This window comes from Sciurus carolinensis, chromosome 7 (assembly GCF_902686445.1).
Source record: "Sciurus carolinensis chromosome 7, mSciCar1.2, whole genome shotgun sequence".
NCBI lineage: Eukaryota > Metazoa > Chordata > Mammalia > Rodentia > Sciuridae > Sciurus > Sciurus carolinensis.
In genome coordinates, this window is record NC_062219.1 from 118,923,421 (window position 1) to 118,949,289 (window position 25,869).

At 52.1% G+C, this 25,869-nt stretch overlaps 1 protein-coding gene across 1 annotated transcript; it reads right to left on the reverse strand.

The window, feature by feature from the left end:
- Positions 1 to 5,176: 5,176 nt before the first annotated feature.
- Positions 5,177 to 13,256, reverse strand: Mapk13 (mitogen-activated protein kinase 13). Its single transcript, XM_047559006.1, has 12 exons — positions 13,021 to 13,256; positions 12,163 to 12,292; positions 11,177 to 11,235; positions 8,448 to 8,556; positions 8,247 to 8,276; positions 7,766 to 7,813; positions 7,528 to 7,642; positions 7,318 to 7,389; positions 6,686 to 6,765; positions 6,371 to 6,449; positions 6,096 to 6,272; positions 5,177 to 5,864 (listed from the first exon to the last, which is right to left on the reverse strand). Exons 1-12 carry the CDS (start codon positions 13,137 to 13,139, stop codon positions 5,782 to 5,784), a joined length of 1,101 nt encoding a protein of 366 aa, XP_047414962.1. The 5' UTR covers positions 13,140 to 13,256; the 3' UTR covers positions 5,177 to 5,781.
- Positions 13,257 to 25,869: the final 12,613 nt, after the last annotated feature.

The following is a 25,869-nucleotide window of genomic DNA, read 5'->3' on the forward strand; positions in this document are numbered from 1 at the left end:
CAGTCTGAACAAAATGTGGGTTCTTTAAGGAAGGTAGGAAAGGAGCTGACGGTAGGTGACAAACTGTCTTTTACAGAAGCCCACAGTCCCAATCCTCAGGGCTCTTTTGGTTCCAGGTGCTGCTGCCCCAGGCCCCACTTATGACATAGGAGTTTCAGCCAAGACCAGCGAGTGTACCCAGTGGGCTCTTCCTGCGCCTCGCTGGGGTGTTGACAGGGAGCTGGGCAGCATCCTAAATGAACCGGGTACTTCTGTGCCTCTCTCTTCGTCCATCAGGAGAAACCTCCTCTCTAAGCCACACTTCCCTCCTTCACCCCAACCTGTCCCTGTCTGGAGTCCAGACAAACATTCCCAATGGTAAGACATTTGAGAAAACAGAGGAACAGGTATCTGGCTGGCAACTTCTTCTCTTGACCTCTTAACACGAGCCTGTCCCAAGGTGTGGTGGCTCCTCTGTGCCTATGGTGGTTGGGAGGACAGGCAGTAATACAGAAAGAATAAAACATAGATTATCCTCAACAAGTGATCATGTTGCCCATCGTCCCAATGCCTCGGGAGGCTGAGGCAGGAGGATCAAATGCCAACCTTAACAACTTAACCCTGTCTCAAAATAGAAATAAAAAAGGGCTGGGATATAATTCAGTGGTAGAGTGCCTCTGAGTTCAATTCCCAGGACAAAAAAAGAAAAAGAAAAAGAAAAGTGGCCATGCCCCTGTGCCATGGAAAGATCAGCATGGGGGTGGACACAGGGGCCTGGCCCCAGGCCCTGCTCTGGGCCTTCACGGGGAGTACTTGAGGGCAGGAGAGTGCCTACCATCTTGCAAACTAGACATACAAGTCTCCAAAATTCCACTTAACAATTACCGCAGGCAGACCAATCCCTACCTGGATAGAGGTTCCAGGCCCAGGGAGTGGGGCAGAGTTACAGGCACCTGGTGCAGATTGCACATTTCTTACCCTGCTCCGTGATCATTCAAGGCGAGGGGTCAGGTACTGTTAAGGACTAGCAGAGGATACCTAAGGTCACGTTTTAATACCTGGAACAGGTGTTCTTATCTGGAATGTTGAAGAGTAGCAGAGGATACCTAAGGTCACGTTTTAATATCTCAAACAGGACTTCTTATCTGGAATTCATGAACCCTGAAACACAAGGCCCATGAACTCGGACTGAAAAATCTCACCATTTTATTTCCACTCACTCACACCTATTTCCTCGGTTAGGAATAAAGGTAGCAAACTCTAGTCATATTAGCAACACCAATAGAAATCTCAGGGCTTCCAAAAAAACCAAAGACCGAATATTTTCTCTGATAAGTGGATAACGATATATAACGAGGGGGCGTGGCAGGGGGGAGAGAAGAATGAAGGAACTGTGGATGGTGTAGAGGAAAATAGGGTGGGAGGGGGTGGGGAACGAAAAGTAGTAGACTGAGACAGACAGTATTACCCTATGTATATGTATGATTACAGGAATGGTGTGACTCTACGTTGTGTACAACCATAGAAATGAAAAATGTACCCCCCCCCAAAAGGAAAGAAATCACAGGGCTTCTTGTATCCCTGTAAAGCTGTAGGTAGCCCAAACCATCATTTAGATTCATCTCTACTTCAAATTTATAGTAGTGTAATAGGTCCACCTCTAGAACCTGTAATTAGATGTGCTAATAAAGAAACCCACAGATTATCACATCACGCAAAAAATTTTGAAAAGTTTTTAGTAACTATATAGCAGTGCAACTTCCTTTGTGATCTTACGTATTTCATGCATTTACAAATATGGTTTTGAGAAGGGGATTCATGGCACAAAGAAAGGTCAAGAGCCAGCAGTCAGGAGGGTCCCTGTGGACACTCAGGCATGGCCTGACCCAGAGTGAGGGCAGTGACTCACCGGGCACCACCCCTGTTCCTCGACACCCCCCCCCCGACCCCATGAGGGCCTGGGAGTGACCGTGACTGTGACAACTCACTGGGTATTCAACTAGGCCGAGTGGGGTTGGGCTGTGACTGCCAACGTCAAAAGCTGGAAATCCCCATCCCCTTCCCTTATCTCATGGGATTCAGGAGGACAGAGGACAGAGCAGAGCTCCCTGGGGAACAGAGGGAGGGCGTGTCCCAGGAAACTTTTTCCATTGAACATAAGGAAGGACAGACAGCTGGAGAGCCGTGCATGGGGAGCAAGGCGGGGAGAGGGCCCCATTCCCCCGCTGTGGTCCTAGCACAGCTCAGGCCCTGAGGACAGTTTCCCCAGTCTGGGAGAGAGCACAGCTCTTTCTTTATTTCTGGTACTGGGGATTGAACCACTTCACCACTGAGCCCCATCCCTGGCCCTTTTTACGTTTTATTTTAAGGCAGGGTCTCACTAAGTTGCTGAGGCTGGCCTTGAACTTGCGATCCTCCTGCCTCAGCCTCCTGTGTCACTCCACAGGCCTGGGCCACTGCCTCTGGCTGGAGGAGCACACACCACTCCAGCGGAAAGTTAAGCCTGCCCCCTTTCAAACCGGCTTCCGTCCTGCAGGCAGCTGGGGGCACCAAGCACGCAGCTGGCCTTGCAGGAGCAGTTCCTCTGTCTTGCCGCAGGGCAAGCCCTGCCTGGGGACAACTCAGCTGGAAACTGTTCTCAAGGATGACCCAGGCCGCAGCGGCCTTGGAGAGGGGCTGTTATTGTGCAAGGACACCCTCCAGCTCACAAAGGAGGGAGTGGAGGGCACAGGTGGTGCTACAGAACTGTCTTCTGTGACTGTTGTGACTGTCGCTGCCCCTGCTTCCTCCTCTGTTACCTTTTCTGAGCCACCTCCCCAGCCACAGGGCAAAGCCCAGCCTCATCCACCCAGGCCTGGGGCATGATTCCCGTCCGGTGAAAGCCCCCATGCTCAGGCCTTCTGCCCCAGTCACCCAGTCGCCTGTTTGTTGCCACTGGCCATGTGCCCAGTGTGCAAGGCCAAGCCCAGGAACTCTCCACGCTGGGAGCACCTTCTCCTCCCTGGGGAGACTGCTCAGGTTTGAGGTAACGGTGAGGCAAGGGACTCAAGTTTAATTCTGGAGTGAGGAATGAACTGGAGGGACACTGAGGGTGACGGGAGTGTGGGAGAGACTTCCCTTCAGGGTCACCCAATTCTGCCCTCGTGACACTCTGCACTGGTTTGGTTGAACAGAGACATGGTGAGCAGGACCCTGGGCTCATTCATTCATTCACTCGCAGGTACTGGTTTGGAGCAGGGGCTTAGAGTGGGCATTGGAGAGGGGAGGCCTGCCACAAACACTGTCCATGCCCGTCACAGGGGGCCTGGGGCACAGGGCGGAAGCTCCGGTTCTCTGAGGGAGGCCTGAGACCTCTGGAAGGGTGAAGAGGATTTCCCTGGGTGGAGGCGGGTGGAAGGCGTGTTAAGCAGAGGCCCTGAGGGAAATGCAGGCTCTAGGCCTGCCTGGGGACTAGCAGTTTGGGGACCTATGTGCTGAGCTGCACTGAGCGGAGGGCTGACTCTGATGCTGTCTGGAGAAAATGAGCTCCTGTGGTTCAGTATTGGGGAAGCGCTGGGTTAAAGAAAATAGAACAGAACTCTATTTCTGCAGGACTTGTCAGAGCCTTTAACCCGGTAATTGTGTGGGGTTAGTTTTATGGTAGACCCCAGGACTGGTATTCTGTAGTAGGCCATGAGGAACATGGGAGGCAGTGAGATTGGAAGCTAGACAGAGTGTGAGAGGCTGTGAATGCCAGGCCAAGAAGGTGGGACCCTTTCCGTGAAGCTGGTGAGGCATCTCAGAAGGGAACTCAGAAGGATTTAGACTCATGGAACCTGGGTCAGCTTAGTAACCAGGAAGGTCAGAGCTAAGGCAGGACATGGGCAGTCCCAGCCCAGGACTCGCCCCATACTTGACAGCCGCCCTCTCTGTGGGAGAGAACAGTCCATGCACACAGCCAGCAGTGAAAGGGCTTGCAGAGCCAGGCCCCACTAAGGAGGCTGGGCAACCCTGGGAACCAGATTTTTTTGTGGGGGGGGATTTGGTTCAGTAGTCAAGCCTGCCTGAGTTCAAATTCTGCCTCCAGCACTTCCTAGCCTTGGGTATCTGACTTCATTTCTCTGGGGCCTCAGGGATTCTGTTGTTTTCTAATCAACTTTATATTTAGAGCCATTTCAGGTTTGCAGAAAGTACAGAGGGTTCCCATACAACGCCCCCGCCCCCAGGTTTCCCATTATTACCATCTTGCACTAGTGTGGTACATTGTTACAAATGATGAACCCAAACTGGCACATTGTTACTATCCCAAGCCCACAGCTGACTTGAGGGTTCATTGTGCTAATAGCACTACACATTTGGCAAAGGTAGACATCACATATACACTGCCGCATATTCCATGGCAGGGTGACACAGAAGAGTTTCACTGCCCTCCAACGGCTCCATCTGCCCTCAGTCTTAACATGAAGTGAGTGAAGCTTATCTGACCGCCCCACCCAGCGCATCTTCCACTCTCTCATCTAGGCCTCCTGACAAAGTGGTTCTGAAATCGGCCAGGTACATCTCTAAATGTGGACTGACAGCCATCAGAATCACTGGGCTGGAGCACCAGGATCCTCCTTCAGGGGTACATTCTACCATCTCAGCTCCAGACCTGCCGAATCAGGGCTGGGCCCAGAAATCTGCATTTAACACATTCTTCTGATGCAGGAACCCCAGGCCAGGCTGCTGGTGGCTAGGGCAAATGGGAATTTATTTACTAAAGTTTTTCAAACCTATACAGAAGAAGCCTAGTCACTGTCAGGTTAAAGCTCTGGAGAAACAGGCCATCTCCCCAAAAGGAAAAGGAGCGGTATGGTTTGTCATAAAGCCAAGAAGCAGCCCCTCTCTGCCTTCCGCAGCTCCCAGTTAAGCCTGCTGCCACTGCCTATCTGATTGCCTCTCACTCACCCAAAATAACCTGGATGCAACGCCTCGCCAGCTGCAGATCCCCCCCACAACGTTCTTCCTTTAGCAGCCAAACGCACTTGGCTCCATACAGAGCACAAGGCCTGAGCAACAGGGCCCAGGAGGGGACTGAATGCTGTCCCCCCAAAATTCATATCCCCCTGGAACCTCAGAATACTCTTCGCAGACATAATTAAGATCAAGATGAGAGCATGTTGGATTAGGATGTGCCTAAAAAATGACAGGTATTCTTATGTCGGAGACAGACAGAAGGAGGCACAGAAACAACCACGTGAACACGCTGGAGAGGTTGGAGGGATGCAGCCACAGCTGCAGCCACAAAAGGCCAAGGATTGCCCAGAGTCACCAGCAACTAAAAAAAGCAAGGAAGGATTATTTTCTAGAATCTTCTGAGAGATCTTGGTCCCAACAACACCTTAATCTTGGACTTCTGGTCTCCAAATTGTGACAGAATAAAATTTCTGTTGTTTTAAGCCTTGTAGTTTATGGTCGTTTGTTACAGCAGCTCTAAGAAATTGATACACCATCATGGCCATTGATCCATGGTCTGACTCAGCCCAACCCTCTCAGCTTCCCTAGAGCTGGAAAGGAAAGGACCCCACACTCAGGTGATTTCCCCAGGCATTTTAATGCAACTTGTTTTGATCAGAGTTATTTCCTCCCCACCAACACCTCTGAATTATCTCCTTGGCCCCATTCCTATGCCAGGGGAAGGCACTTCTGTCCTCTACTTGAGAGGCTATAATCTGAGAAGGGTTGAGACTTTAGTAGTGACAACTAAATATTGGTCCTGGGGCAGTGTCTGGCTGGTGGTGCCATGTGGCAGTCCCTAGGCTCATCCAGGGGCCTGGCTGGAAGTCACTGCAGCCTCATGCCACTCCGACGCCGCGAGTCCTTCCGGGCAATGGGGCTGAAGTTCGCAATCTCCTTGTAAATGTGCTCTGTGAAAGACAGGTGCTTTAAGGTGAGTAGGAAGGTGCCAAGGAGGGAGCCCACCCCCACAAGACAGCGTGGGGCAGGAGATCAGTCCAAAGAGAAAACACACAGGAGATAATATCCACTTGGAGGGAAGTGGACAGGAGTCTTGGGGTGGCACATGGGGCCAGCAGAGGCCAGGCATGAAAACAAGGAGAGGCTGAAGGCAGAGGGAGGAGCTGGATCCCGGCTCTTACGCTTCCATTCATCCACTGTGAGTTTCTGGTGTTCTAAGGAATCATCGAATGGCTGCTGGGCCTCAGTCTCCTCCTCAGGATCCCGGAAAGGTTCAAAGAAGGGGTGGGCGAGGGCCTGTGAGGCTGTCAGACGCTTGTCCACATCCAGCTCCAGCATCTTCTCCAGCAGGTCTGCGGCTGCAGCAACAGGGCTGTGAGCCTCATGCCCCAGGCCTGGGAGAGCCCACCTGCAGGGATGGACTGGGAGGCCCCCGGGGAACAAGCCCAAGGCTCACCCTGAGGGCTGGCGCTTGGAAAGAGCTGAGTGAAGTCCTTCTTGGGGCTCTGTGGTAGGGCCTGGATGTAGGATTTGGCCTAGAAGACAGAAAAGCATCAAATTCCTCAGGACTCAGGGTACCAAGCAGGGATTTCAGGAAATCCCAGAGCAGGGCTAAAGGTTCAGGTGAGAGACCAAGGTGGCAAGAACACCTGACAGGGAAGGACATTTAAGGGAGGCATAGGCGAGCCCTCACCCCACAGGCCCCTGGCCTGCCTGGCCCCAGGTCAGCAAAGCACACAGTCTAGGCCAGCTCAGGTCATTTGCTACCCACCGCTTTGTCATTCAGCTTCTGCACAAACTCTGCACCTGGCACCCCGGTCACTTTCAGGATCTGGGTCAACTGGTCCAGGTCTTGGCAGTGGTTAAGGTGCAGCCTCGCTCTCTGCTGGTGCATCGGAGCCTCCCACCCTGTGGCCCCATCACTCCACCTGGGCACTGTGGCCATGGTGCAGGCTCCAGACCTGCCTGACCACTTCCTGCTCTCAGGATAAGAGGCTCAGCCTTCAGACTCTCTGGAGGTCCTCCAGACCAGCCAGGCCAAGAAGGAGGGTCCCTGTGACAAGTGCTGCCAGAGCACGTGGACTTCCTAGCCCTCATCCCACTCAGCCACCCTGGTTCCTTATCTTCTCCCTTGACCCTGGCACCGCCAGCTGAGCAGTACAGACTCGATGTGCCCTGTGCCTGCAAAGCTCCATCAGTGTGTGTGGTGCCAACACGTGAAGCATCCTCTACATGGTAGTGGAATTTAAGGGACTCATTTTCATTGTTTTGCTCATTAGCATCTTAAAATTCTTCTACAGGGAGTGTGTGTCACTTTTGCACTAAGAAAGACAATTATTGAAATAAAGTGTGTGTTGAAGGAATGGTCCCTGGATAGAGTCTGGTGTTTCCAGCAAAGGATACAATCTTTCCCCTTGAACAGAGTTTTCCCGGTCAGCATTTCTGCCATGATGCAGCCAACAGACCAGATGTCCACTGCAGAGGGAGGAAGGGAGTGTCACCTGGCCCGTCTGACCAGACCCTGCGATCAGTCACAGAGAGTAACCAGATGACCTCAGGGAAGCTGCCAGAGCAGGCCAGGCTCAACCCTCTCCCCAGAGGCCAACAACTGACCAGTCTGGTTATAATGCATCCAGCTGAGGATCACTTCAGGGGCCCGGTACCAACGGGTCACCACATAGCCAGTCATCTCAGCATCCGCATGCCGTGCCAGCCCAAAATCCAGGATCTAAGGCTCAAGGGACACAGGAAGAAGGAGCTGGCAGAGCAGGAGCTCTGGAGCAGCTCTGAGGGGCTCCTGCAAGAAAAGGCCCACCCCCACCCAGGCTGGGCCTGCCCGTGGCCCACTCACCTTCAGCTCACAGTCCTCGTTCACTGCCAGGTTGCCTGGCTTTAGGTCCTGGGTGGGAGGAGAGAGAGTGAGCACTGGGCTGAGAGACAGAGACAGAGCTCCTTCTGGCTCTGCTGCCCCCCAGCACTGTGACCTTACCCTGGCCCTCTCTGGTCTCTTATTTCCTCGTGTGTAAAATGAGAGTTACACTCAGTGTTCTCTAGGGATCCATCCAGCTCTACAATATCCTGATTGGTCCCTGGAGTCTGAAACCTCAACTCAGGGCTCCTCATTTTATAACAATTCCCCCCCAAATTCCCCAGAACATAATTCTGCCACACAGGCCTTCCCAGGCCAAGGTTGGGTCTGAAGAATCCGAATTCTGTGCTCCTAAAAATCCTCCTCTCTCCCCACCTCTCCCAACTCCCTGGTTTCTAAAGGACCCCACTCTTCCAGGGGTGGTTCAAGGGCCCCTGACAATCAAAGCAGAGAAAGCACTCACCCTGTGGACAACCCCAGCTGAGTGGATGTACTGAGTAGGAGAAAGAGACAAGGGTGAGTCCTGCACTCTGACTTCCATGTTGGCTCCGCAGGCTGCTCAGCAACCTCCTTCACCCATCACGCTGTGCTCCCTCCAGCCTTCCCGAACCTTGGCTCTCAACACCAGGGCTCGCCCTCTGCCATCTCCGTAGCCCCCACCCACCTTAAGGCCTTTGAGCATCTGATACACCAGGTACTGGATCTTCTCCTCGCTGAACTCCATCCCCATGATCTTCTGCAGGTCTGTCTGCATGAAGGGCATCACCAGGTAGCTGGAAGGCACAAGGACTTCTTGGCACAGCTCCAGCCCCCACCTGGACCCAGGTCTGAGCTCGGAAGTGGGACACCGTGGTGGGGACAGTACAGAGCCTTAGAGATGATCTCAGGCAAGAAGGTGTAAGAAGAACCAGGCTCACATGGGCCTCAGGGCTCCTGGCTTCCACCATCCCTGTGGCAGGCTGCCGAGTTGGCAGAGCTCAGGGTAAACACTGACGTTGGAGCCTGCTCAGGAAAACTAAATGGGGCTGTGCTCCCGCTCTTCAAAGGCGCCCTCTCCTTGCCTCCTCCACACCCCACAGCAAACCTCAGCTGTGAACCAGAGGCATCTGTCAGTATTTCCTTCTGTTTCTGTCCAAATGTCTTCTCCCTCAGGGGTCATGCCCAGCTGAGCTGGCACTACTAACAAATGTCTGTCCTTCCAAGAAGGAAACAATACAATTTTCAGGAAGGTGGAAGAAGAAGGTGGCTGGGGTGTTACACCTTCTTGTGGGATTGCAAAACAGGTTGTGATCAGCAAAATGTAACTGTTACTCAAGGCAGTAGCAGCAAAATTCCAGAACAAAAAGACAACAGATTGTAAAAGAAATATTTTCGAAAAACGAACATGGCGGATGCCATCTCCAAGGGCCTCTGAATTCTTCTGCCTGACCATAGCCCCTGCTCCCCAGCACCCTGTTCCACACACCATATTGTGTCCTTCACTTCTGCATAGACCCTGCTCCTTTCTTCTGGCTCACAAAGTTGAAGTTTTGCAACTTTGCTTCTTTAAGTGACCACTGCTTCTCCCTCCCTTGCCACCAAACTTCTAGTAAGGATGTTCCACACTCGACACCACAGCATCCACACCATTCCCTGACAACCTGGCTTCTGCTTCCCCCTGTGGCTGCTCTGCTCAGCAGCCACCCCACAAACACACCAGGCTCCTTTTCTTCCTGTTTCTCCTTTCACAAAGTCCAATACTCACTGAAAATTCTCTGCCAACTCCCTCTTTCTCTGGTCAGTTATGTGTTTTCTTTTCTTCCTTTTTTTTTTTTTTTTTTTTTTTTTTTTTTTTTGGTGCCAGAGATTGAACCCAGGGGCACTGAACACCACTGAGCCATATCCCCAGCCTTTTCCATGATTTATTTATTTAGGTACTAGGAATTGAACTCAGGGGCACTCGACCACTGAGCCACATCCTCAGTCCTATTTTGTTATTTTACTTAGAGACAGGGTCTCACTGAGTCACTTAGTGCCTCGCTTTTGCTGAGGCCAGCTTGGAACTCTCAGTCCTCCTGCCTCAGCCTCCAGAGCCGCTGGCATTACAGGCATGCTCAAGTTTTATTTTGAGACAGGGTCTCACTAAGTTGCTTAGGGCCTTGTTAAGTTGTTGAGGCTGGCTTTGAACTCATGATCCTCCTTCCTTAGGCTCCCCAGCTGCTAGGATTACAGGTGTCTGCCACCGAGCCCAGCTGATGAGCTCTATTTTCATCTGCTCATCCTTCTCTACCTTCCCTCTAATGTGGCTCTGAATCACATTTTCATATCATGTCTTACAATTACCTGCTCTCGGGCTTCAACTACCATCCAAAGGTGATTATTCCAACCCAAATCCGTGTCACTAGCCCAATCTATATAATTAGCCCTGAACCTCTCCTGAGGTTCATATTTATTTGCAACTGCTGATTAAATGCTTGAATGTTCAAGGCTCTATAAAAGTGAAGTGTCCAAAGTGAAGTTCATTATCTTTCCCCCAAGGTCTGTTCTTCCTCTGCCTTGTATTCCAAGCAGGAGCCCAGGCATCTCCCTACCTACACCTCCTCACTTGGCTCCTGCACCCCAAAGGACACGCTATTCTTCTAGTGCTGCCTCCTGAACAGGTCCAGGTCTGCCATCAGCATCCCATTCCCTCCTGTAGACCCGGGTCTGTTGCATGGGCCTCCGTGCTTCCCTCCTTCCTGGAATGCTCCCTGATCTTTCCTGCTGCTGCTAGAGTGTATCCCCAGAATGGAATCTGACCACATCACTGTCCTGCTCAAAACCTCCTTGGACTTGTGGCTGCCTGTGGAATTGATTCTGGACTCAAAGGTTGGCCAAACCAGCTACTGACCTCCACCTGCATCCTGAACATCTCAATATTATCCAAACAGTCCTGTCTCTTTCAGGCACTGCACTCGCAAAGCCAGACACTCAGCAATTAAATGTTCTGGTTCTGTATAACTGTCAAATACCCCAGAGGCAGCCAAGGGTACCTAATCCTCACTTCACGCTAGAAAAAAGGCCTATGGTCCAGAGTTACACCTAGGCCCCTGGAGAAATGGTAAAGGGAGCCAGTGCAAACACTGAGGGGACTGGCAGGGATGTCTTTGTGGTGGTAAAACTAGGTAACAAGCAAAGTAACTGCGCAGACAGCTCCCTGCCAGGCAGGTACCCATGAAGTCCCTCCCACCTCTTTCTTACTGTCTTTCTCTCCACTCTGGGCTGCGGCTACCTCTCCAGAGAGAACCTCACCTTGACAGCCCGCAGGCACAGGGACTGCCAGGGCAGGAGGCCCTCCACCCAGGGAAGACCAATTTACTCCTGAGGGGTAAGCAAGACCTGCAGTTGCCCAGAACTCAGTGCAGCCTTACTCACAAGTCATGGAAGTTGCGCAGGGAGGAGGCTGGGGTGAAGACATCCAGGAGCCCAATGACCTGGGAAAGAAGTTGCCAGTGAGGACTGGACAGCCGCTGCCCCTTCCTCTCCACTCCGCATAGGCCGCAGTCACAAGAGCACCCATCCTGTCACAATACACTACCTTGAGCAAGAAGCAGGTCCCCAAAATGCTTGGAAACAGTAAAAGGGGCAAATCCCCCCATTTGGGAGGGAGCCCGTGATAAACCGTGATGGAGAATCAGGCTGGGGAAAGGGGAATGGGGAGAAGAATGAAGCGTTTGCTTCCACACCTGGTGTTCGGGACAAGTGGCACCAAACCACTCTCAACTCAAAACCACGAGGGTTAAGAGGGGAAACGGAGGGAAGGGGGAAGGGCCTCTTAGCCAGCAGGCCCCTGATGGCCACCTTGGGTCTCCAGCCACATCTGTCCTTGCCTGCCACAGGGCTGGTTCAGAGTCAGAGGCAAGATCACCTGGATTGAAGGCCACAGAGGAGGGGTTTGCTGAAAAGGATGGGACTCAAAATGTACAAAATATTTGGCAATCACTATATGAAATATTCGCCCTCCAATCTAGGTATTGTGGAGTGAAGACTTGTTGCCAGGTCCAGAGCTGGGTCATCAGATTTTCTGGGGGTTTCTATCAGATAGGATTGCCCCATGGTCACACACTCAGTCTGGTTGGCTGGATTCAAATCCCAGCTCAGCCACTGATTAACCACATAAGCTGGGAGAATTTCTGTCCCTCAATTTCCCCATCTGTGACATGGGGGCACAACTATTTTTCTTGTGTGTTACGGAAAGGATTATACAAGCCAGTTCATGCAAAGATCTTACAACAGTGCACAGAGCACAGTCAGTGCTCAGTAAGGATATATCACTGTTGTTATCAGAGTCACTCCAGGGCCCGTGGCAGAGTCCTCTGGGGCCTCCCTCCCTGCCTTCCCACCACCCAGGCTCAGCCTACGTTCTCATGCTGCATGTGCTTCAGCAGCAGGAGCTCTCGATAAGCCCGCTTAGCGAAGATCTCAGACTGGAAAGGCCTGCTCAGCTTCTTGATGGCCACCTTCTCCCCTGTCCGCTTGTCGATGGCGGAGCTGCAGGGGCACAGGAAGGTCAGCAGGCAGCGGGTTTCCTCCTGGGTAGTACCTACTCCAGATCCTGGCTGGAATATCCTAGGCCACCCTCACCCCTGCACCCCCGACATGGCCAGCAGGCTAGGTAGGAGGATCCAATGCTCATCACCCAGAACTTGGAGGGCAGCTGGAAGCTGGGGGGGGGGGGGTGAAAAGGGGGTGCGGAGGGCAAAACACCAGAGGCAGAAACGTTCTTATGCCTACAGGATTCGGGGCAGGGCAGGAATTTCTCTATGCAATTTGGCAAGTTCCTTCCCCTTTTGGGGCCTCAGTGGACTCAACTGCAACGATGGGGATCTGTCCTATGAACTATGGAGCCCTTTATAAGATTAGGGCCTGGAGAACCAGATCCAGTCCTCCTTCAACCCACAGAGATCCCACAGAGCCACCCCTGTGCCTGCAGTGGCCTTGAGCCAGCTTGTGCCGCAGCCTGAGGCTTCGCTGTCCTTCCCCGTCCTGCCTAGTTCCTCCTCCCGGCTTCGGGAAAAGCCCCTGGGAGGGCACCGGACCTTGGGGTCCTGGGGTGGGGGTGCTGAGAAGGGGACAGCCGAGGGCGGTCTGGGAGGGCAGAGGCGCGCAGGGCGGCCGCCAGGGCCGGCTGGAGGAGCGTGGGCGCCCGCCCGGCGTCCTCAGGGACGTGCAGGCGCCCCCCGCGCCCCCCAGCGGCCGCACAGGCCTCGGGGTCTCACCACACGGCGCCATAGGCCCCGCTGCCGACGTGCGTCGGGGACAGGTAGGTCTTGGGCAGCTCCCAGGAGGTCTTGTTGACGTCCTGCTTGTAGAAGCCCTTTTTCCGGGTGAGGCTCATCCCGGGCACCCAGTGTCAGCGGCCCCAGCGCGGCGGCTGCGCTCGCTGCCGCCGGGATCCCAGCGCCCCAGCCCGCCCGCGGTCCCGGCCGATCCCGCCCCGCGCCGCCCGCTCCTCCCCCGCGCCGGGGCGGGGGCCCCCGTCGGCGACGCGTCCACCTGCCGGCTCGCCCAGGTGCGCCGAGCGCCGCCACGCCCGGGCCTGCCTGGCCCCGCGCGCCCACATTTCCGCCCAGCACGCAGAGTGTGTGGCCCCGAGGCCCCGAGGCCCCGGCAGGTGCGCGGCCGCGGCGGGAGCTGATGAGACCTAGGGAAGCCCCCCAGAGCTCCCTCCAGCCTGGTCTCTGCAGGAAGCGCCGCTCGGGAGTCTCGAAGGCGCTTTGGGAAAACAACCCTACAGATAATGGGGTTCTAATGACCCATGACACTGTTCTTCAGCTTCAGCAATTACATCAACTCGTCGTCAATTTTATTTCATTCACATTCCTCCCCCCTCCCCCGTCACATTATTTTGAAGCAAGACCCAGGCATCATTGCATCCATATTTTTTATACCTTCATTTATTTTATATGGTGCTGAGGATTGAACCCAGTGCCTCACACGTGCTAGGCAAGCGCCCTGACACTGAGCTACAACCCCAGCTCTCATCCATGATTTTTTAAAATCTCTGAATGATAAAGATTTAAGAAAAACCAATAATCACCTGTATCGTTCTTACATCTAAAATTAGCAGCACTAGGGGAAGAAAAAAAATAACAGAATGAATCAAACACCATTACCCTAGGTAAATGTATGTTTATGCAAATGGTATGGTGTTACTCCATGTACAAACAGAAACAACATGTATCCCTTTTGTTTACAATAAAAATTTAAAAATAAATTAAAAAAAATTAACAGCACTAATTTTATACCAAATGTTCACACAGGTACAAATTTCCAGTTTTGAAACCCAGATTTTGTTGGCTTCCTAATGCCCCATGAGCACAATGGCAAACCAGAGCCATCCACCACCTGTGTGTCTAGTTACTTGTGATGCCCCCTCCCCCACCAAATTCTGTTTTCACATTAAATCACAAGGTCCTCTGGGGAACAGAGTGAGGGGCAGAAAATGACTAGAAATGCTTTGAATGACCAGTGGACTTGTCCAGTTCCTCTCTGACCTGGGACGGGACTGTGGAAGAGGCAGGGACTACTTGCTTCATTTGTTAGAGAGGGAAAGACAGTGTCTTAAATAGGAAAGGAAATTGCTGGATGACTAGAGCAAGCTGGGGGTCTGCACTCGGGAGTCTGCAGCCCCCTAGTCCTGTGCCACAACACCTCCTACACAGTCCTGTGGCGTTAGGCACAACCTGAAGGACCATGTGGGGGTGGGGGTGGGGAGCAGGATCCCCTAGAAATGCCCAAAAGGTATTGTGAGCAGGGAATCTGTCTTCATCTCTGGCACAGAACAGGAAATCAATAAATGTATGGAGAATGAAAGGAAGAAACAGCCCATTTGCTGTAAAAAATATTTACTTAATAAACACTTGTGTTTGCCATGTGCCAGTCATTATTTTAAGTGTTATACATATATAACTCATCCGTGGTAAGAGGCCTGTGAGTCAGTACTGTGATTATCCTTACTTTAGAGATGAGGCACCTGAGGTACCAAGGGGTTAAATAGTTTGCCCAAGGTCACACGGATGGGGCAGAGCTGAGGGAAGAAGCTGGTACAGGCTGATTCCGGAGCCCGACTCTAGGCTTCCAGGACATGCAGTATCTCCAAGGGGAGAGGCACTGCTCCTTAAAGGAAATGACCTGAGTTTAATAATCTGCCTCGCCCACTTCGTATGGCTGTGTCTACTGGCCAAACCATGTCTCCCTCAGTACACCGCCTGGTATATCTGACACATTCCCTACCCCTTTTCCCTGCCCCATCTTCTACAACGGCCCTGAGACATCTTGGGAAGAAAAGGCAAGGGGTGACATGCCTGGGAGTGCTGCGGGAGTTTGGGTCCTTTGCGTTGGTGGCCTCAGTGGAAGATGCCCTGAGTCTGAAGTTAGGGTGGCATTCTAGAAGTCTGATTTTTTCATAGCACTGGGCACAGGCAAGAGAAAGTTGTCCAAAGAAACTCAGGTGTTTTGTTCGTTTTTTTGTTTTGTTTTCCCCAGGTAAAGGTTCCAGCAGGAAAAGAGGCTGGCATTTGGACCAGACACTGGATTGAGGTCGAAGTCTGTCTCTGGTGTGGCAGAGGAGCCCCGGAAGGTGAGGAATACTGGGGGAGCTGTGCTGCCCAGGCAGGTGCCGTCCTTCCAGGGCACCAGCTGGCTACTCTGGCTGTGGCTCTGGTCACCTCTTGAGCAAGGGTCAGGAAGTGACTCAGGCCACAGACTCTGCTGACACTGCCCCCCACCTTAGCCTTGCTGGGCCTGTGTTTACTCAGCAGCTTGGCAGTCTTGGAGGGAAGGGCCTTAGAATCCAATCAAGGAAGTCAGGAATGGACCAGAAGGAGGAGGAAGGTTGCTGAGGACATCTTGGAATCCCTGCATCCCCAAGCCCTGGGCTCTTCTCCTTGTGCTCCAAGGCCCCTTTGTTCCTCTCCTCCTCAGACACTGCCTGATGGTTTCTGCCCTACAATGTAGATGTGGGGCTTAGGAGACCAACTTTGGTGTAGAGTCTCATGATGGCAGGGCAGACTGGGAGCTGTGGGTCACTGCTGCTGCCCAGCATATTGAGAGATTATACTGCATGTCACTAGCCTGAGGTAAAAAAAAAAAAAAAATCAAAATTTAGAATATGGTTGCTGTTTACTTGTCCTCACAACAGTCAGATAAGGGCTTTCAATGCCTCCAGTCACAGGTCGCTAGAAATGCACCCATGGGTGAACACACTGAGTGTTACGCATTGCAGCAAGGGCGAGCATGTGCCGTGGGGATCTCAGAAAGAGGGTGTTGGGAAGATTTTAGAAGGTTTGGGCTGTAGGGAATTTGGGGGAGATGTTGTCAAGAAGTGGAGGTAATTCTGTGACTGGGCATCCTAATAAATCTTGCCTAAAGAGGGCAGTCTAGAAAGAGACCAAAGCTTTAGCTGGGAAAGAGCAGCTTTTTTTTGCAGCTCACGCTTATAATCCCAGTGATTCGGGAGGCTGAGGCAGGAGGATTGCAAGTTTGAGACCAGCTTCAGCAACTAAGCAAGACCCTGTCTTAAAATAAAAAGAACTAGGGATGTAGCTCAGTGGTAAAGTGCCCCAGGTTCAATCCCCAGTACCAAAAAAAAAAAAAAAAAAAAAAAAGTTGGCTTTTACTCAGATTAGCCATATAATGGGAATGTTTGGTCATTTTTATGTTTGGACAGTATTCATGTTTTGTCTCTGTTTAGATACATAATTATGGAGCAGTCTGGTTTTTGTCTTGATCCATCTTGGTGACAGATGGCCTTGTCGGATGTTGATGCTTATGAAACTGTGTGGGCACAGACAGGACCAGTATGTGCTGTGACAGGCCAGCTCCAAGCCACCATGGCTGACTGAGAGGACCTGGGAGCTCACTCGTATCAGGGCTGCTTTGGTCTGTTCTGATACTATTATTCCCCCCAAGTCCAGATGAAGAGACTGAGACCCAGAGAGGTTAAGTAATTTGCCTAAGGTCACGTATGACTGAGAAGGTGGTGGACATGGTTTTCAAACCTGGTATCTGGCCCCCGAGTCTGTACATTTAAGCACCAACCAGGTTGCCTGGTGCCCAGCAGGTGCCAAGAAGTGACTATCATGGTAGGTCTGTCTTCCAAGCTAGGCTATGAGACTCTGGAAGGCAGGGTCATGGTTTGGGATTGATGGTTAGTTTCATAGAGGTTAAGACAAAGCTCCACGTGATTGTGCGGCCACCCAGACTCCATCTGCCTCAGGAACAGAACAGCTCCTCAGATGCCATCTCCGTCCCAAACAACAGCACACATTCTCACACTATTGGTCAGGGACCTCCACAAAGAAGAGAAACCACGACTCACGGGCTCCGCGGGGGTAGAACAGGCCAAGGGAGCCTACACGCTCTGGTCCTGCTCTGAGAGAGTCCAGTCCTCCTGTGGAGCTTCCAAAATGCCACAGAACAATGGAAACTGCAAGAAGTCAGGGAGATGCAGGAGGAAGATGGCATGTGTGGGCTGCTCTGTGACTCATTAAGCTGCATGACCTTGGTCAAGTTAGGTAGCCTCTCTAAGTCTCAGTTTCTTCATCTGTGAAATGGCAGGGCCATCATGAAGTCCGAAGAGATGACAGGAGCTGGGCCTGATTCAGTGCCTGCCAGGTGCTCCTTCCCCGACAGGCTGTGAGTGGCCTGGCTCTGCTCAGCCCTCCCACCGCTTGGCACCAGCCCTCCAGAGGTTTTGTCTCTACTGCAGAATCAGCCCCCTGAAGGACTCCAACTCCTCACCTACAACTCCTTTTTTTTTTTGGCCAAGTACCCAGTGTAAGGATTCATCCATCCATCCAGTCGACGTTTATTTATGAGAGTCTACTGGGTGCCAGGGACTGATCTGGGTGCGGGGGATGTAACAGAAAAGGAACAGACAAAACTCCTGCCCCGTGGCACTATAGTGGGGAGGCAGAGGAAAATCAGCAAACTGTACAGTGTTTGGAAGAATCACATGAAATACCTGATATTTAACAATTTCATATGGTTCCATCAGATGCCAGGTCAGGTGGCATTAAATGCTATGAAGAGAATAAGGCCAGGTAAGTGTTGGAAGAAGGGCTGTGAGTGCTGGTTAAACGGGGTGGTCAGGGATGGTCTCTCTGGTGACATCTGAGCAACCCTGATGGAGGAAGGTGGAGCCCTGTGGATATGGGGTTGGGGGGGAGTGTCTTCCAGAGGAGTGGAGAATCCACCAACCCAGTCAGCAGTTTCCCTGTGGTCCCCATGTGGCCCTGCCAGCATGTGTCCCCACCTCCCATCGGGCCTCTAGCTTTTCCCTCCAGCACTCACCCCTTCCCCTATTCCAGCAGCCTCCAGAACGTTCCTTGGGGACCAGCTTGGAGCACCTGGGGATACTTTATTGACTCCTGGAAACCAGAGGTACTCTCCCCAGGACCTTTTCTTGGGGGCTCCAACTGACCAGCAGGCATAGGGCCTGAGCAGAACATCCATCCTACCAACAAAATAAGACTCCCTACTTCCCCGGGAGCCCCTATAAACCACAGGGCCTTCCTCTCAGCACTGGCCCTTGCTCCCACCTCCTGCTCTCAGCTTGAGCAGCCCCTGGTGGAGGACAGGGGTAGGGACGGCTGTGCCGGGGAGGCACCTCAGCCAGACTTCACACCCTCCAGCTCCACCGCCCATCCACTCCTCCCTGCACCTGCCCCAGGCCGGCCCCCTGCGTCTGATCCCGTGATGGGGTGGCCGGGAGGTCTGCTGGGGTCCTCAGCCACGTCTGAGTCTCCTCTCCGGTGACCACTGCCTTGTCCTTGGTAGCCTTCATCACAATTTTAGTGAATTTGCCCCATTCCCTGTGAGGTGTCTCTCTCCACCCTCACACCATGACTCCTGGAGGGTGAGGACAGTGTTCTTGTCGCTGTAGGACCCCCAGCACCCTGCCTGGATCACAGTGGCTGCTCCATAAACACTCAGTGAATCAGTGAACCGAAGATCACTGTGTCTCTTCTGGGTAGGAGAGGGGGTGAGGGAGAGGTGGTTTGAAGACCCGAATGGCGGAACTGAGGAGGTGGTCGTAGGGGGAGTCTGTAAATCGGGTCTGCTGCAGGTGTCTGGATGTGTGGTCATTGTTTGGTGGGTTCAACTGAAGGCAAGCCCTTGTCCAGGAGTGGCGTAGTGGCAGCCCCGGGGGACAGGAACTCTGGCAGCCAGTGCAGGCTGAGGCAGCCCAGAGCCCACCATGCTGGTGGGGGCCTGAGGTGCAACCAGCCAGGGCTGGGACAGGCCAGGGCGAGCCGGCCTGTCACCCAGCTGCTGCCAGGCCCAGGCCCGGTGCCAACACCTGCTCCACACGCACCACAGCCCCGGATACCCCCCCAGCATCATCCAACCTCATCCCCCTGCTTCCTGAAGAGCAGCGGGGGCACTCCGGAGGGATTGTAGGGCTCACCCATAGAGTTGTCACTCTTCCAGACCTGGGTTAGCATAAATCTGGACCAACTGCATTGACTCGAGTGCTATATAAACCCCTGGACCAGTACATTCTAGTGGCCACCCCATTGGGCCCCCGCAACCCTGAGAGAGTTTTTTCTTCACACTTAGATAAATCCTACTCTTGCCCTTACTCTTCCTCTGTGGGTTTCATTCTTTGAATTCACCAGGCAAGAACCCAGAAAGAAGAAATGGGCTTCTGGGCTCTGCCGCAACACTGGAGGGCACAGCCTGCCGTGAGACCTGCGAACCTCCACTCGGTGGTAGTGCAGGAAAACCGGGCCTTGCCTGCTGTGACCATCGGAGCTGATGCCAGTAGACATCCCCTGCCTGATGAGCTGCTAACCCAGCAGGCTTCCTCGGCTGCAGCGGTCCGCAGCGTACGCAGACCCCACCTGCCCACGGAAGCGGAGACGCTGGTTTCAGTGTCCTGTAACTTTTTTGGCTTTGCTCTGTTCTTTTCTTGCTGCCTGAGGTAAGGCCTACGGGTGTTATTACCGTGTGGCTCTCCAGCTCCCAGCGTGAGGCTGGGACCTCTGTGGGATAGTTAAAGAACCAGGGGTACCGCCTGAGCTGGGAGACCCCTTCTGTCACCACGATCCTGCCTCAAACTTCCATCCCAAAGCTGGGCCCGCCCTGCCGCCCACTCCTCCCACTGAAGCTCTGGACAAACTGGACCCTTTTCCTCCGGAATTCCCCTCCCTCTCTCGTTCCCTCCCTCCTTCCCTCCTTTCCTCATCAAGGGAGTGTTCCAGAGTGAACTCCAGGCTCACCCCAATGCCTGTGCATCCCCTCCCAACCCCGTGGCCTTGACTGCCCTCCCCCGACACACGGGCCCAGGCTTTGTGCTGCACACACTCTGTGGGTGTGCTTGTACTCCCGCAAGCCAATAGAGAGGTAGCTGAGGACAAGACAGCTGAGTCTGAAATTCATGTCACCACATGCAGCTGTGTGACCTTGAGCAGGTGAGTGCATGTCTCTGAGCTTCATCAGTAAGATGGGAAAAGACCAGCTCCTAGGTAGGAGGGTGGAATGAGATTACATGTGCAGAGGGTAGGCATTATGCATGGTGCCCCCTCCCATCCTTTGGGACCGCTCATAGGCCCCCTCCTCACCAGCTGTGCCCCACAGGCCTTAGCTGGCCTCACTATCCCTCAAGGACTTTCATATCTATTTATGTACCTATCGAGCCTCTGTCCCCTCTACTACAATGCCAGGTTGACGAAGGTAGAGGCTTTGTCTATTTTGTTCATTGCTGAATTATGTTCATTCCAAATTCATTGTTCATCCTGTATTTCTAGAACCCGGAAGAGTGCCTGACACTCGTGACTGACTGAAGGGCAGGTAGGGGCTTTAGAGATGGACGCTATTAATTTTTCTGTGCATCTGTCTAGTGTGAAACTCACTTTGGTACCTAGGGCATCCCAGCTCCAATGACCTGCCAAACTGTAGTAATGGGTCATGATCCTGCCTGGACTCTGTGTGCCCTGCCCCAGTCAGGGGAGGCCACCTCAAGACCCTTCTTTTACGGGGCAGAGGCCCCTGGGCCTGGCTGATCAACCCCTTCTATGGAAACATCTATGTCAAGACATGCAAGAGATACCCTTGTCAGGGTCAAAGGACTGCCTGCTGTGGCAGGGTTTGGGGCTCTGATTTCAGCTCTGCCTCTGATTTGCTGTGTGACCTTAGGTAAGCTGGAATGCCTCTCTGGATTATCAGTTTTTCTGTTATGCGTATTGAACAAACAGTAGACAGAGCACTAACTACTTAGCATTTATTCATCCTAAGAACCCTGTAGATGGATCAATAGTATCCCCCATTTTACATATAACAAAAATGAAGCACAGAGAGGTTGAAATGATTTGCCCAAGGTCACACAGCAAAGGAGAGTTGGGACTGGACCTGAGGCAGGCTTGCTTAGACTGAGGACCGAAGCCACTGTGCTTGGCAGCACTGTATGATGCTGTGGAGGGCATCTTTGCCTTTGAGAAATCTGAAATTAATTCTCCTGATGAAGCCTCCATTATTTGGCTGTAGGCTCACTTTCCTGAAGATTCCATCTGGTTTCCTTAAGCGAGAATCTCCCCTTCTGCGCTCCTCCAAATCTACCAGCTGAATCCATCTTCCTTCCAGGAGGAAGCAGCCAGAGCTGTGCTGGAAGACAGGCTCTGGGGTCGGGGAGCCCCGTGCAGAGCATTCGTCAATTGCAGTGGTGTAAATACCCACACCTGGGGCAACTGCACTCTACCACCTCAGTGTCCTGAACACGGAGTTGAGAAGAGATGCACAGAATCACATCTCAAGAGTCACAACAAGTGAGTTCCAGCACACCACTGCCAGCCCACGCAAAGCCGGGGCAGCAGGGACCAGCAAGAACTTCAGTGGGTATATACCACCAGCTGCTCCCGAACCTGGGGGCTGAGTGGCCCTTCCAGCTTCCCCTGCCTCGTGGGCCCTGCGTGACCTCACTCCATCACATTTGCTGGACACCGCCTTTCCTAAATCACTGGGTCCCCTGGAAGGAGGGGGCACCTGCTGGGCAGCTTGGGAGCACCACAGTTCAGGGGTGACACGCAGGCCAGTGGCAGCAGGTGGCGATTCATTTTCCTGATGAGGGCAGCCTGTCCTCCTGCCACTCTCCATCCCCGCAGTTCCCCATTGCTTCCAGGACAAGGTCTCAATTTCTCAGCCTGTGGGACAGGGCTGGCCTTTCTTGTTCATTGGCAACTCCCCTGTCTGTGCACAAATGTCCTCCATTCCAGTCCTCTCCCAGTGCTCCTCACTCAGCCCTGTCACCACACCTTGGCGAGAGCTGTGTGCTGCCTGTCTGGAACACCATTTCTCTGTTTGCCAAGGACAGGGAGGACCCTCATTGCTCCAGGCTGGCTCTGAAGCTCCTCTGGCTGGCCTTGCCGGGTCACCCCTATATGGGGCTTCTTCCCTCCTCAGGCTCCCGTAGGAGCTGCAGGCCTGTGATTGGAATCGTCAGTGACCTCGCAGATGCAACTGGATTGTAAGTTTCCTGAGGGCAGGAGCGTCTTATTTTTTCTCTACGCTCTCTGCCTGCGGAGCAACGTGTTGTAAAGCATTCATTCATGTCGCCAAATTCTTCTGAGCAGCTGTCAAGACATTGAGGATAGACAATGTCACAGTTCCTGTCCTTGAGAAGCTCCTATTAGGGAGGCAAAGCGAGACAGAACATCACCGTCACCAGCAGGTGGGAGTGTTAATGGCGCAGGCTTTTAGAACCATTTGGCAATGTTACTAAATGTGCCTGTCATTTATCCCCATAATTCCATAGCTGTCAATTTAGTGAAAGAAATTGAAACAGACAAGGGGGCACACACTTATCACTGGAGAGTTTATCATCTGCATGAACAGAGAGAAGTTTCCAGCATTATAGAAAAAAAAGAAAAAGAAAAGAAAAAGAACCAGGAAAAATGCCCGGATGGGTCATCTCAGGTTTGGAGGGTGTGTCTGGGGTGGGCTCACTGAACGCCTACAGAGTAAGTTGAGGATGAAGTTCGTGTGGCTGATGGGGGTGGCAGGAGGGCAAAGGTCCTCTTCCAGGTAGACCACTGAACTCTTTCACACACATGCTGCATCCACTTCCGCTATCTTAAATATAAAACATTATAGACACCAATAATTATTATGATAGCAGTGGCAAAATGTAGACAAACAGTTCTGACTATGAGCCGCATGCTGTTCTGAGTGCTCCACAAAGGTTAGTTCATTTAATCCCCACACAACCCCATGTAGAAAGTTCTATCATGACTGTCATCCCACTTTACAGACGTGAAAACCGAGGCCCTGAATGAGTCAGCATCTTGCCAAAGTCACACAGCAAGTAAGCGAGGCAACCGGGATTAGACCCCAAGCCATCTGCTCTTGACCACTGAAGCCCTTCGTTCCCCTCCCTGACCCACACCCAGGTTGGCGTGTATCCTTCCCACACCCACTTTTCTGTTGTGCTGGGTATGCATGTGTGGTATCGAACTGGATCACCCAACTTCCTTTTTCACGCAAGTGTTGGTGAGATGTGCCCAGTTGAGTCATCTGGCTCAGGGTTTCTCAACCCCAGCACCCTGGACATGTTGAACCAGATCCTTCTCTGTTGCCAAGCTGTGCTGTGGGCTGCAGAACGTTCAGCAGCGGCCCAGCCTCTACCCTCCAGATGCCAATAGCTCACCACCTCCCCCAGGGTGACAGCCATCAATGTTTCCAGACATTGCCAATTTGCCAGTTGTCTGTCCCTACAGGGGCACAGACAAAATGGGGCGAAGAAGGCAAAATCATTCCAGTTCACTTGTTTTCTCTGCTGTGTAATGTTTCATCACACAAATGCACTATAATTATTTCCTGTTCTAATGGATGGCCTTTGAGGGTTTTTTTCCCTCCATTTTTTCCCCCTGCAATTACAAATGACACTGAGTGAAAAGTCTGCATTCACAATTCCTTGCAAACATGAGGAAGTTTCTCTAGAACAATTAGCTAGAAGGAGAACAGCAGGGTCATAAGCTGTGTGAAGCTTCTGTCCTTAACTAAATCCTGCTTAATTGCTTCCAGTGTATGGAAGTTTGACAATGTGTAGTCACTCATTCGCCTTTTCCTTTATGGTTTCTGAGTTTTGTGACATGCTTTCAAAGCCCTTCTCCATTGAAGTCTGTCTGGAAACGAGGTGGCCAAAGGAAGAAGCTAGCTGTCCAGGTGTTTCAACACCGTGTACTGGTGCAGATCATGGAATAACACGCGTTCGTGTTTGCGCTTTCATTTTAAAGGTATGTATTTTTACAAATTTAGGAAATGTCCTAGGAATTACAGTGACCTGTCCACAGTCACTATTTCCAGGTAGTGGGATAGGGATATTACCTGGCTACACTGAAATTTTCTTTCAACAATAATCATCTTTTATTTATGTCGTGAAAGAATTATAGTTAGGAAAAGTAGTAAGTGCTTTGGCACCAAGAAGCTCAGTGCCAGTCACAGAGACACGGAAGTGGGCCCCTGACTGGGCCAGAGGCTGGGGCGGGAGCCAGAAGGTGGGAGGATGTTTCCCAACCCAGAGCAGGTGGGGCATGCGGAGCGGAGCAGCCACTTGGGTGTTTGCCTCCAGAGGGGGACACTTCCTGCCACGAGAACTTCATCAGAGAGTCATTGCCTCTGTCTCACCAAGCAGAACTGTGGGTGGCCAAGTGTTCCGTGCAGGACCATCAGCTCTGTCATGCCTGAGCAATGGCCCGGAGGAAATGGGTCTTCGGGTCACGGTGGTGATGACCTCACGCCTCACACTGGAACTGATCGGCTGGGGCAACGCCCAGGAGGCATGCCTCATAAGCCCCCAGCGGAGCGCGGGAAGGTGATCCAGGCACATCTGGCCCAGAAACGGTCTCCAGCAACGGCTGAGCCAAGGGTCTGTTCTGGGGCCCCAGGGAGGTGTGAGGGTCTTTGTTTACAATCGTCTTCCCCCTTTAGAATGTCACTTCGAGAGGGTGGGAATTTAGCTTTTCTTCTTTTCCGCACTTTGTGCCTGACACACAGAAGGTAACTGCAGCTATTTGTAGAATGGTCCCGTGAGGCTGGGATGTCACAGTGACTGCCAGTTATTGTCCCCCGTCTTTTCCTTCCGATGTTTCCGTTTTAAAGCAGGAGATGGATGAGGACACGGCAAGAATCATCTGAATCGTGGCTATTAGCTACCTTCCATCATCTTTTGATTCTTGTCCTAATTCATAAAATTGCTGTGACCCAACTTGAATTGCACAGCAAGATGTAGCAGAGAGAATTGAATCCAGTTCTCCCAATTCTTGTCTCTTCTTAAACAAGGAAATTCCCATACAATAGGGTTTGTTCATCAGGGCAGATAATCTGTATCTTATTTGGTTTCTTTCTTTAGAAGGTCTGTTTCTAAAGATTGCTGGTTGTAAAAACAGGAAGCAGAAGACAAGATGATCTGCAAGTGATTAAAAGATGATAGTCATCTACTGATGTGATCAATAAAGATTGGCTACTTAACTGTGTGCCAGATGTCATGCTCAGCAACATTAGCAAACAAGACACAATCCATGCCCTCAAAGATATGCAGTCTTTTTTTGAGGGGCAGGGGTACTGGGGATTGAACTCAGGGGCGCTTGACCACTGAGCCACATCCCCAGTCCTATTCTGTATTTTATTTAGAGACGGGGGCTCACTAAGTTGCTTAGCGCCTCCTGTTGCTGAGGCTGGCTTTGAACTCCTGTCCTCCTGCCTCAGCCTCTCAAACTGCTGAGATTAAAGGCGTGTACCATCACACCTGGCAGATATGCAGTTTTGAGCTTGTATCTATTAAGCACTTACTGTATGTCAAGGGCTTCACATATCTTAACTCAAATATTTAATTCTCACAACCACTCTCTAAGGTAAGTTCCAAGACTATGCAACTTGTCCCAAGATTGTACCAGCAGGAAATATTGGGGCTGGGATTTGAACTCAGGCTGATTCCAAGCCTTTGTCCTTGTGAATCAGGTGCAACCTAACCAGGACCTTTAGTGTCCACAACATACCAGGCACACTGAAAAAACAGGCAATGGCAAAGCAGGGTGACCAGTGCCACCACTGATCAACACAGAAGAATA